We start from the raw sequence: 12,139 nt of genomic DNA on the forward strand, positions 1-12,139 counted from the left end.
TTAAGATAAAATATCACTTTATTAATCCCCTTGGGGAAATTCGGGAAACTTGTAAACCTGTTAAACTGGTAAACTTGTTAAACTGGTAAACCTGTTAAACTTGTAAACCTGTTAAACTGGTAAACTTGTTAAACTGGTAAACTTGTTAAACTTGTAAACCTATTAAACTGGTAAACTTGTTAAACTGGTAAACCTGTTAAACTTGTAAACCTGTTAAACTTGTTAAACTGGTAAACCTGTTAAACTGGTAAACTTGTTAAACTTGTAAACCTGTTAAACTGGTAAACCTGTTAAACTTGTAAACCTGTTAAACTGGTAAACTTGTTAAACTGGTAAACCTGTTAAACTGGTAAACCTGTTAAACTTGTAAACCTGTTAAACTTGTTAAACTGGTAAACCTGTTAAACTGGTAAACTTGTTAAACTGGTAAACCTGTTAAACTGGTAAACCTGTTAAACTTGTTAAACTGGTAAACTTGTTAAACTGGTAAACCTGTTAAACTTGTAAACCTGTTAAACTGGTAAACTTGTTAAACTTGTAAACTTGTTAAACTGGTAAACCTGTTAAACTGGTAAACCTGTTAAACTTGTAAACCTGTTAAACTGGTAAACTTGTTAAACTGGTAAACCTGTTAAACTTGTAAACCTGTTAAACTTGTTAAACTGGTAAACCTGTTAAACTGGTAAACTTGTTAAACTGGTAAACCTGTTAAACTGGTAAACTTGTTAAACTGGTAAACCTGTTAAACTTGTAAACCTGTTAAACTGGTAAACTTGTTAAACTGGTAAACTTGTTAAACTTGTAAACCTATTAAACTGGTAAACTTGTTAAACTGGTAAACCTGTTAAACTTGTAAACCTGGTAAACTTGTTAAACTGGTAAACCTGTTAAACTGGTAAACCTGTTAAACTTGTAAACCTGTTAAACTTGTTAAACTGGTAAACCTGTTAAACTGGTAAACTTGTTAAACTGGTAAACCTGTTAAACTGGTAAACCTGTTAAACTGGTAAACTTGTTAAACTGGTAAACCTGTTAAACTTGTAAACCTGTTAAACTGGTAAACTTGTTAAACTGGTAAACTTGTTAAACTTGTAAACCTATTAAACTGGTAAACTTGTTAAACTGGTAAACCTGTTAAACTTGTAAACCTGGTAAACTTGTTAAACTGGTAAACCTGTTAAACTGGTAAACCTGTTAAACTTGTAAACCTGTTAAACTTGTTAAACTGGTAAACCTGTTAAACTGGTAAACTTGTTAAACTGGTAAACCTGTTAAACTGGTAAACCTGTTAAACTTGCAAACCTGTTAAACTTGTTAAACTGGTAAACCTGTTAAACTGGTAAACTTGTTAAACTGGTAAACCTGTTAAACTTGTAAACCTGTTAAACTGGTAAACTTGTTAAACTTGTAAACTTGTTAAACTGGTAAACCTGTTAAACTGGTAAACCTGTTAAACTTGTAAACCTGTTAAACTGGTAAACTTGTTAAACTGGTAAACCTGTTAAACTTGTAAACCTGTTAAACTTGTTAAACTGGTAAACCTGTTAAACTGGTAAACTTGTTAAACTGGTAAACCTGTTAAACTGGTAAACCTGTTAAACTTGTAAACCTGTTAAACTGGTAAACTTGTTAAACTTGTAAACCTGTTAAACTGGTAAACCTGTTAAACTGGTAAACTTGTTAAACTTGTAAACTTGTTAAACTGGTAAACCTGTTAAACTGGTAAACTTGTTAAACTTGTAAACCTGTTAAACTGGTAAACTTGTTAAACTGGTAAACCTGTTAAACTGGTAAACCTGTTAAACTTGTAAACCTGTTAAACTGGTAAACCTGTTAAACTTGTAAACTTGTTAAACTTGTAAACCTGTTAAACTTGTAAACTTCTTAAACTGGTAAACTTGTTAAACTGGTAAACCTGTTAAACTGGTAAACTTGTTAAACTGGTAAACCTGTTAAACCTGTTAAACTGGTAAACCTGTTAAACTGGTAAACCTGTTAAACTTGTAAACTTCTTAAACTGGTAAACTTGTTAAACTGGTAAACCTGTTAAACTGGTAAACCTGTTAAACTTGTAAACCTGTTAAACTTGTAAACTTGTTAAACTGGTAAACCTGTTAAACTGGTAAACCTGTTAAACTTGTAAACTTGTTAAACTGGTAAACTTGTTAAACTGGTAAACTTGCTACCTGCCTCTTCACTTGTTGCTGTGGGACAGGTAACGTTCAGCGGTAGAAAGTAGGTACGTTTAGCTTAGCTGTTAGCATTTATGTGGTTTATTTACAAATGTGTTGCTGTGTCTGTCACCCTCTAGTGGTCGGAAAATTGCTTGATGCAGCTTTAAAACAAAACGATGGAAAGAGTTTTAATGACCAAGAAAGTTGGGGCAAACACAAATATGATAATACTATTATAATTATTATAATAAAAACAACCGTACTACTACTATTGCACTAATAATAATCTTTATTTGTGATGCATTTCAGAGCGTTTACAAAGTGCTCTCCAGAAAATGACAGCAATTACAAATAAAATCTTTTTTTTTTTTTTTTTTTTTAAATCTGACAAATTAAAAACCAAATACAAAATGTTATGAAACAGGCAAAACCAGCAAGAGTGAGAGTGCTAAATCCTCTCTCCAGCGTCCATGTTGTTGTGTGATGTCACTGGTCAGGTGACTATTTCCATGATGACATCATCAGATGTCCGCTTCACCTCATCGGCCTGCTGAGCTGCAAAAAAAATACACAATTCCTTTTGTTTTTACAGTGCTTAAAGACTAAAAAAAAAAATCTCCCCGTCTTTCATTTCTTCATCTGGAGCTTCTCCTCCATGATGCGTTCAGGGTCACAGGAATATTTACTCCATCTATTGTCAGGGTGCTGTGACCTCTGACCTCTGATCCAGCTGTGTTAACCAGGTTATGACCTTAAGATAATCACACAGAGGCCTTTACATGACAGCTTCAGTAGTCGGAGTATCGCCTTAATCGGGTAAAGATTGAATTATGCATGTAGACAAACTCAGTGTGGAGGTGCAGCAGCTGTTCTCACCTCTCCTCCTGTCTCTGTATATGAGTCCCAGTATGATGGTGGACAGCAGGTAAGGAGTTCCCACCGCTAGATGACATATCAGTCTGGAGACAGACAGGAGGGCAGCTGGAGGCGGAGCTGAGGAGAGAGATGCAGCTGGAGGTATTACCATGGCGATGTCAGAGCCTTGACCCATCCAACTGAAACCAGGAGGACGACTGAAACATCTCCTCACCTCTCACAGCCAGCCAGCTCTCTGGAGAATCACCGAGGTGAGAGACACGGCACTTGTAGAGGCCCTCGTCAGATTTAGAAACACTGCGGATGGTCATCTCTCCTGTAGAGCCGGTCCTGATGAGGAGGCCATCTTTATAGAAATCAGCTGGGAGGTTGGAGGGAGTCGTCTTGTTTCTACACTTCAGAGTCACAGCATCTCCCTCCATCACAGGAAGGGCAGGACTCTCCAGGATCACAGAGCCAGCTGAACAGGGAGACAAACAGTTTGGCTCCAAAATGAGGTTTTCAACAAAATATTTCTTTTCTTTTCTTTTCAATGCAATATGGTTTTAATAGGATAAAAACTTGGTAAGAGCATCATGAGTTTGATTTCTATAATCAGTTTCAACTTCAATAAATTCAATCATTCCATACAAATTCAGAAAACAGAATTTAAATTCAGTCGTCCGCTGGAACAAATCTCATCACTTTCAATCTGAGTCATTTACACAAACACAAGATCTCAAGTCAAGACTTTAGAAACCTTTTCAAGTCATCAAAGTACAAGTCAGAGTCAAGTCCCAAGTCACCAGAACCCAAGTCAAGTCAAGTCTCAAGTCTTCTATTCATGCATCAAGTCAAGAATCAAGCAATTAAGACTGTGACTCGAGTCCCACCTCTGTTTAAAAGTAATTAATAGAATCAAATAAATTCTCAAACTAACTGGAAACCGGTGCAAGGCGGCTACAAACGGGACTAATATGATTTCTAATCTCTTCTGCCTGCAGCATTCTGAGCGATAATCAATCAGTTGATCAATGAAGCATCAGTCAGCGTCCCTCAACAGCGTTGCCTACCGGTGACGGTGATGTTGACGGAGTTGCTGGTCTCTCCCAGTCCGGTTTCACACCAGTAGACTCCGCTGTCTGTGGACGGGTAGGCGTCCGTGATGCTGCAGGTCGACGACCGACACGACTCCACCTGCAGGGGGCGGAGTCCAGAAATCAGAAGCAGAGGACCAGGGGCTTGTGGGTAACCAAAGCCAGAAACAGCCAATGCAATTTTAGCAAGAGAGGTTTGTAGCAAAATGCTTGAAAACAACAGGACATGAATAAAGATAGAAGAAGAACCCAAGAAACAGGGTCAGCTTGTGTGTGTGTGTTGTGTGTGTGTGTGTGTGTGTGAAATGTATGAAATGTTGAGGCAGGCTGTGCCGAATAAATAGGTGTTGAATCAGGACTAAAATGCTGAAGTGTCCTTAAGTACAGAAGCCCGTTGAGGACATACTATATATTCGTACATTTTATTTACACTGATTTGCTGTGATATAGAGTAACTTTTTGTAGTTTTTTCCAGACAAACCTCTCCGTCCTCCATCCTCTTCATCACTCTCCATGCAGCTGACTCCTCCTCTTCCTCCCTCTGCTCCTCCTCTTCCTCGCAGCTCAGGGAGAAACTGTCATATTTAAAGAACTGAGATCTGTCGGGCGTGACGGACAGAGAGACTGGAGGAGGGAGGGAGGAGGTGGAGGTGAGGGAGGAGGTGAGGAAGGGAGGAGGAGGTGAGGGAGGAGGTGAGGAAGGGAGGAGGAGGTGAGGAAGGGAAGTAGGAAAGATGTGGGAGGAGAGAAAAGGGAGGGGAAAGCAGTTAATCTTTACTTATGAGACTTCATCAAGATAAAGAGAAAAGAGAAGTTAGCATCCAGATAGCATCCAGTTCCAGAGGTATAGTTTGTTCAGACAGCTTGTAACCCCCCTCTGGCGGCCATCTTGGAGGTCCTCAGCAATTTCTGTCTGTTTCTGACTGAACTGATCATTTCATCACTGATCCATCTGATTGATTTAGTGTTTAGATAATGTCAGCTTGGTAGCTAGCTAACCATAGCATCTGGTCAGCTAACATCACTGTCTTGTTGCTAACACATCTGATTAGCACACTAGCTAACGTAGCTAGCAGCAGCTAGCGTTAGCATGTTCACATTAACATCAGTGTGTTTGCCGGCTAGTTAGCTAGCTAACAGTTTGTTCAGGTTAACTGAGCTGACTCTTCTCAAGCTACAACTCAGTGTTTTGGAGTAGAGACTAGGGCTAAAGACAAGACAGTTTACTGTGTCACAGTAACCAAATCCACCTTATCACACTATTCACTTTTACTGAGAACGTTACTGAATGGATCTACAGCCACACCACAACAAGCTGTTTCCCACGGCTCAGCCGAGGGAATCATGAGGCAAATTCAGGTCAGTCAGTCATCTGTCGCTTCGTCAGATGGCCTCTAGAGGGCGTCTTTGACTGTGAGATGCAGTGTTTCCCATACAGAGGCACAAAATCAAAAGTTGTTCAGTGTGTAGAAATTAATCTAAACCGATCTCTAATGTGCCTGATGTCACATCACGTCATGTTTGTCATTTAGAGCAGAGAATACAAAGCAACAGCTTTGTATTCAGTCCTACAGTCTCCTGGAGACAGAAAACAAAAGTGAAACTTAACATTCCACAATTTGCTCCAAGCTCTCCAAGATCAGTGATGTTAGTAACAGGATTTGTAAACAGCAACATGTCTTCTGCTGATCTACAAACTTTAACGGTAGGTAACGTTATTGCCTTGTGGTATTTCAGTAACTTTAGTGGGTCTGTACAGGATCTGTGCTTGTTCAGCTAGCTCTCTGTTTCTAGCTGCTTGGTGGAGATTTAGACTTTATTAACTAACAGACAATTCTGCAGTGTTCCTCCATGTGGAGACACAGCTGTATTCTGTAGGGAAATTTAAAAAGAATAATCAGTAATGTAATTTATTTGTGGAATAGTTTACCGCCTACATAGCCTGACATAAATCTAAAGAGGTAAATTCATAGTTTACACCATTGTAAGTAGTTGGGTAAAAAAATAAATTCATTTGCTTTTGTGAAAATATAGTTGTTTTTAATCACATTTGTGCTTGTCGTATCACCAGCTGAAGTTCACTGGAGTATTTACATGTTACCTCTCTGACAGTAATGAATATAAAGCTCACCTCGAGCATCACCTGAATCCAGTGAATTCAGCACTAAATCAGAAAGAGAAAGACAGAAAGTTAGACTCAGAGGAGAAAAAACAAAGCCTTTATTTACAGTTTCTCACTTCTCTGCTTATCTTGAACCTGCACTCTGTTATCAGATGAGTAAAGGGGCGAGAGAGCTAGAACTAAGAGAGAGAGAGAGAGAGCAGCATCATGGCAAACATAAAAAGTGCAGAAAAACAACATATAACATTGTGAATGAACAGTTGAGATCTATTCCAGAACACTATATATCTATATTTTTACCTGAAGTTCATCATTCAGTATGTCTAAAATATTGTTAATCCAGTCTGTCAACCAACAATTGAAGTTCCTGCTCTCCTTTAAAAAGTCCCAACATTTGGTTTGTTGTTGTGTTGTCAGTCACTAACAGTAGGTGTCACTTACTGATCAAAATCAGGCCAAAAAAAAGTCCATATTCACTGTATGAGCATGGAAAAAGCAATAAAGCTCAAATCTATCTTACTGAGAGGTCGAGTCATTCATTTTAAGTTAAAGTCAATCAGATAAATCAAGACGAAGAGGAAACAAAAAGCAGACAGCCGTAATACAAATAATATTAAAAAGGTAAAGAGGATAAGCAGCAGTCTTGGGTCGAAGTTTATAGGGAAAATGTGTTTTTGCATTTAACCGATTTACACAGAAAGGTGCAGGATGTGCAGGATGGATTGAAATGGTTAAAAAATACAGAAAGGAGAGAGAAAAGTCATAATAATAATAATAATGTAACTTACACAGAAGAAGACAGAGAGATGCTGCCTTCATCCTGACTGAGAGAGACAGACAGAGAGAGAGAGAGAGAGAGAGAGAGAGAAAGAGAAAGAGAGAGAGAGAGAGATGGAAACCAAATGAGAGAATGAGAAAGGAAGGAAGGGCGAGAAAGACAGAGAGAAGGTGAGAGCAAAAGAGAGGGAAACAAAATGAGAGAAAGAAATAAAAAGAAAGATGGAAAGAGAGAACAGTGAAACAAAAAGAGAAAGAGAGAGAGAGACATTCATTCATCTGTTGTGTTCTTTTCTATCATACTGTATTTTATACTTACGAAGCTGTTTTTTTTCCTCTCTCTCGCGACATCTTGTGGTCAGTGGGAGCGCTGCAGCGGGAGTGAGCCGCAGCTCTCGTGAGACTTCAGCTGTCCAAAGCTTTTCCCCCCGAAACAAACCCAAAAACTAACTGGATCTGGAGAGCTGGTTTTCATTTCACAAAGCGGCTGCTTGTCCCGGTAAGAGATGACAACAAACCTGTTAGATTATAAACTTTATATCATATAATATATATCATGTTTTATTTTTCAAGTCTAACGTCATTCACCTGAAGGTTTTCCTCTCGTCACTGAAACATGCTGGACCTGATGATTATCAGATAATAATTAATAAGGGAGTATGGGATCCAATCAGGGCCACTATACAGTAACTGTGTATCTCCTGGATTCTACTGGGTTCTACTGTGTATCTACTGGGTTCTACTGGGTTCTACTGTGTATCTACTGGGTTCTACTGTGTATCTACTGGGTTCTACTGGGTTCTACTGTGTATCTACTGGGTTCTACTGAGTTCTACTGTGTATCTTCTGGTTTCTACTGGGTTCTACTTTGTATCTTCTGGGTTCTACTGGGTTCTACTGTGTATCTTCTGGTTTCTACTGGGTTCTACTGTGTATCTACTGGGTTCTACTATATATCTTCTGGATTCTACTGTGTTCTACTGTGTATCTTCTGGTTTCTACTGGGTTCTACTGTGTATCTACTGGGTTCTACTGGGTTCTACTGTGTATCTACTGGGTTCTACTGTGTATCTACTGGGTTCTACTGAGTTCTACTGTGTATCTTCTGGTTTCTACTGGGTTCTACTGTGTATCTACTGGGTTCTACTGTATATCTTCTGGATTCTACTGTGTTCTACTGTGTATCTTCTGGTTTCTACTGGGTTCTACTGTGTATCTACTGGGTTCTACTGTGTATCTACTGGGTCCTACTGTATATCTTCTGGGTTCTGTGTATCTACTGGGTTCTACTGGGTTCTACTGTGTATCTTCTGGTTTCTACTGGGTTATACTGTGTATCTACTGGGTTCTACTGGGTTCTACTGGGTTCTGCCAGGTTCTACTGTGTTCTATTCTGTTCTGTTATACTCGTTTCTATTTTATTCTATTCTGGTATGATCTATTCCGTTTTGTTCTGTTCAACTCTATTCTATTCTATTCTATCCTATCCTATTCTATTCTGGTCTGGTCTCAGATCAGTCAGTGTGACTCTGACTCGTCTGGATCTACTTCCTGTTTTCATCCTCTGACTCACTCTACTTGCTGGAACTTCTTCATGGAAGAAGACAGTAGAAGACAGTAGAAGACAGTAGAAGACAGTAGAAGACAGTAGAAGACAGTAGAAGACAGTAGAAGACTGATTGTGTTTTAACTGGACAGCTTCCACACAGACTGAGTTCAGCTGCCAGCTGACCAATCAGCTGCCAGAAAACACTCAGAGGAAAGTAACGTTCTATAACTGGAAGGTCCAGGTTCCAGTCCACATCAGTCAGTCCATCAGTCAGTCCATCAGTCAGTCCATCAGTCAGTCCATCAGTCAGTCCACATCAGTCAGTCCATCAGTCAGTCCATCAGTCAGTCCACATCAGTCAGTCCATCAGTCAGTCCATCAGTCAGTCCACATCAGTCAGTCCATCAGTCAGTCCACATCAGTCAGTCCATCAGTCAGTCCACATCAGTCAGTCCATCAGTCAATCCATCAGTCAGTCCACATCAGTCAGTCCATCAGTCAGTCCATCAGTCAGTCCACATCAGTCAGTCCATCAGTCAGTCCACATCAGTCAGTCCATCAGTCAATCCATCAGTCAGTCCACATCAGTCAGTCCATCAGTCAGTCCATCAGTCAGTCCACATCAGTCAGTCCATCAGTCAGTCCATCAGTCAGTCCATCAGTCAGTCCACATCAGTCAGTCCATCAGTCAATCCATCAGTCAGTCCACATCAGTCAATCCATCAGTCAGTCCACATCAGTCAGTCCACATCAGTCAGTCCATCAGTCAGTCCATCAGTCAGTCCATCAGTCAGTCCACATCAGTCAGTCCATCAGTCAGTCCATCAGTCAGTCCATCAGTCAGTCCATCAGTCAGTCCACATCAGTCAGTCCATCAGTCAATCCATCAGTCAGTCCACATCAGTCAGTCCATCAGTCAGTCCACATCAGTCAGTCCATCAGTCAATCCATCAGTCAGTCCACATCAGTCAGTCCATCAGTCAATCCATCAGTCAGTCCACATCAGTCAGTCCATCAGTCAGTCCACATCAGTCAGTCCATCAGTCAGTCCATCAGTCAGTCCATCAGTCAGTCCACATCAGTCAGTCCATCAGTCAGTCCATCAGTCAGTCCATCAGTCAGTCCACATCAGTCAGTCCATCAGTCAATCCATCAGTCAGTCCATCAGTCAGTCCACATCAGTCAGTCCATCAGTCAGTCCATCAGTCAGTCCACATCAGTCAGTCCATCAGTCAGTCCATCAGTCAGTCAGTCCATCAGTCAGTCCACATCAGTCAGTCCATCAGTCAGTCCACATCAGTCAGTCCATCAGTCAGTCCATCAGTCAGTCCACATCAGTCAGTCCATCAGTCAGTCCATCAGTCAGTCCATCAGTCAGTCCACACCAGTCAGTCAGTCCATCAGTCAGTCCATCAGTCAGTCAGTCCACATCAGTCAGTCCATCAGTCAGTCAGTCCACATCAGTCAGTCCATCAGTCAGTCCACATCAGTCAGTTCATCAGTCAGTCCATCAGTCAGTCCACATCAGTCAGTTCATCAGTCAGTCCATCAGTCAGTCCATCAGTCAGTCCATCAGTCAGTCCACACCAGTCAGTCAGTCCATCAGTCAGTCCATCAGTCAGTCAGTCCACATCAGTCAGTCCATCAGTCAGTCAGTCCACATCAGTCAGTCCATCAGTCAGTCCACATCAGTCAGTCCATCAGTCAGTCAGTCCACATCAGTCAGTCCATCAGTCAGTCCACATCAGTCAGTTCATCAGTCAGTCCATCAGTCAGTCCACATCAGTCAGTCAGTCCATCAGTCAGTCCACATCAGTCAGTCAGTCCATCAGTCAGTCCACATCAGTCAGTCCATCAGTCAGTCCACATCAGTCAGTCCACATCAGTCAGTCCACATCAGTCAGTCCATCAGTCAGTCCACATCAGTCAGTCCATCAGTCAGTCCATCAGTCAGTCCACATCAGTCAGTCAGTCCATCAGTCAGTCCACATCAGTCAGTCCACATCAGTCAGTCCATCAGTCAGTCCACATCAGTCAGTCCACATCAGTCAGTCCACATCAGTCAGTCCATCAGTCAGTCCACATCAGTCAGTCCACATCAGTCAGTCCACATCAGTCAGTTCAGTGTTCAGAGGGTTGTTAACCTTCCTGGATTAATAAAGCTTTTACAATAAAGTCACATGTGAAAACCCACATGTGAACGATAGTGTGAACATGTGGAATTTCCCCCCATTTCCCCGTGTGAAAACAACATTTCCACCTGTGAATTATCTCTCTGGATGTGAAATGAAGTTTTCGCATGTGAAACAAATATTGACACATGTAACAGCAGGGAAATGTGAAAACAAAAGTTCACATGTGAAAAAAAACCACATTGAAACAGATTGAGAACATGTGAAGTAAAACCTGTCACGTGATGTCAGAATATAATGTGAAAACAACGTGTTCACATGTGAAAACCAACATGTGTCCAAAAAAATTTGAATTCACATGATGGATTTCACATGTGACTTTTTTTTGGAAGGGGGGTTACTCATTATATATTCATGAAACCTCTCTCTCTCTCTCTCTCTCTCTCTCTCTTTTTTTTTTCTCTCTCTCTCTTTCTGTGTGTGTGTGAGAAAGAGAGTGATAGAAAGTGTGTGTCTGTGTTTCAGTGTGTGTGTGTGTGTGTGTATGTGTGTAAGAGGATTACTGCAGCGGATGTGTACATGTGTAATATCAGTGGAAAGCTTTTCCACACACACACACACACACACACACACACAGATAGATAGATAGATAGATAGATAGATAGATAGATAGATATTTTAATTTTCAGTCGTTTCCTCTCCTTTCTGCCTCATCGACCGCCTGGCACGCCGGTAATCTGCATATTTCCCATGATGCCGATGGGTTGGCGTTTAATCCTGTCGCCCAGGAAGGAGGAGGGGAGAAGGAGAGAGAGAGAGAGAGAGAGAGAGGGAGGAGAGAGGGATTTAACTGGTGTGTGTGTGTGTGTGTTGGTCTTTTCAGCTTTGACAGAGAGAGAGAGAGTTAGAGAGAGAGAGTTAGAGAGACAGAGAGAAAAAGAAAGACAGAGAGAGAGAGAGAGTTAGAGAGAGAGAGAGAGAGAGAGAGATGACGGACTAGAGAAGACGACAGACGGGATTTTCAGTCGTTTTATTCGAGCACGGCGGATCATTTTGCCCGGAGAACTGGTGTTTGTTTTTAATGGAGGCTCCTGCTCTTCTTCTTCTTCTTCCTTTTTATTTTCTGCAGTTTTGCGTCGTTTACGTCTAAAGACTCATCATGTAGCAGGAAGAGAGAGAGAGGAAGAGAGAGACAGAGAGACTGACGCTTCTCTTTACATTTAGTCATTTTTATCTGATTCTCCTCATCCATAGTGTTTTCAGTTCTTATGGTGCGTTCAGGCGCTGCAGGGAAAATCCGACATCCAGGACTTCCAGGTCGGCTGCTGATCAGCGCTGCTTTCGAGTGCGATTCTGTCAGAAAATCAAACCTGGAAGACAAATGATAAACAAACATGGCCGTCCTGCAGCTTAACAAGCTAATTTAACAAACT

At 41.0% G+C, this 12,139-nt stretch overlaps 1 protein-coding gene across 1 annotated transcript; it reads right to left on the bottom strand.

Annotated features, from left to right (window-relative positions):
• Window positions 1-2,589: 2,589 nt before the first annotated feature.
• LOC139917343 (low affinity immunoglobulin gamma Fc region receptor III-A-like) lies at window positions 2,590-7,090 on the bottom strand. The gene is made up of 7 exons (XM_078281696.1): window positions 7,037-7,090; window positions 6,258-6,290; window positions 4,608-4,750; window positions 4,103-4,226; window positions 3,265-3,510; window positions 3,051-3,167; window positions 2,590-2,729 (listed from the first exon to the last, which is right to left on the bottom strand). Exons 1-7 carry the CDS (start codon window positions 7,065-7,067, stop codon window positions 2,668-2,670), a joined length of 756 nt encoding a protein of 251 aa, XP_078137822.1. The 5' UTR covers window positions 7,068-7,090; the 3' UTR covers window positions 2,590-2,667.
• Between the last annotated feature and the right edge of the window lie 5,049 nt (window positions 7,091-12,139).

This window comes from Centroberyx gerrardi, chromosome 23 (genome assembly GCF_048128805.1).
Source record: "Centroberyx gerrardi isolate f3 chromosome 23, fCenGer3.hap1.cur.20231027, whole genome shotgun sequence".
Taxonomy (NCBI): domain Eukaryota; kingdom Metazoa; phylum Chordata; class Actinopteri; order Beryciformes; family Berycidae; genus Centroberyx; species Centroberyx gerrardi.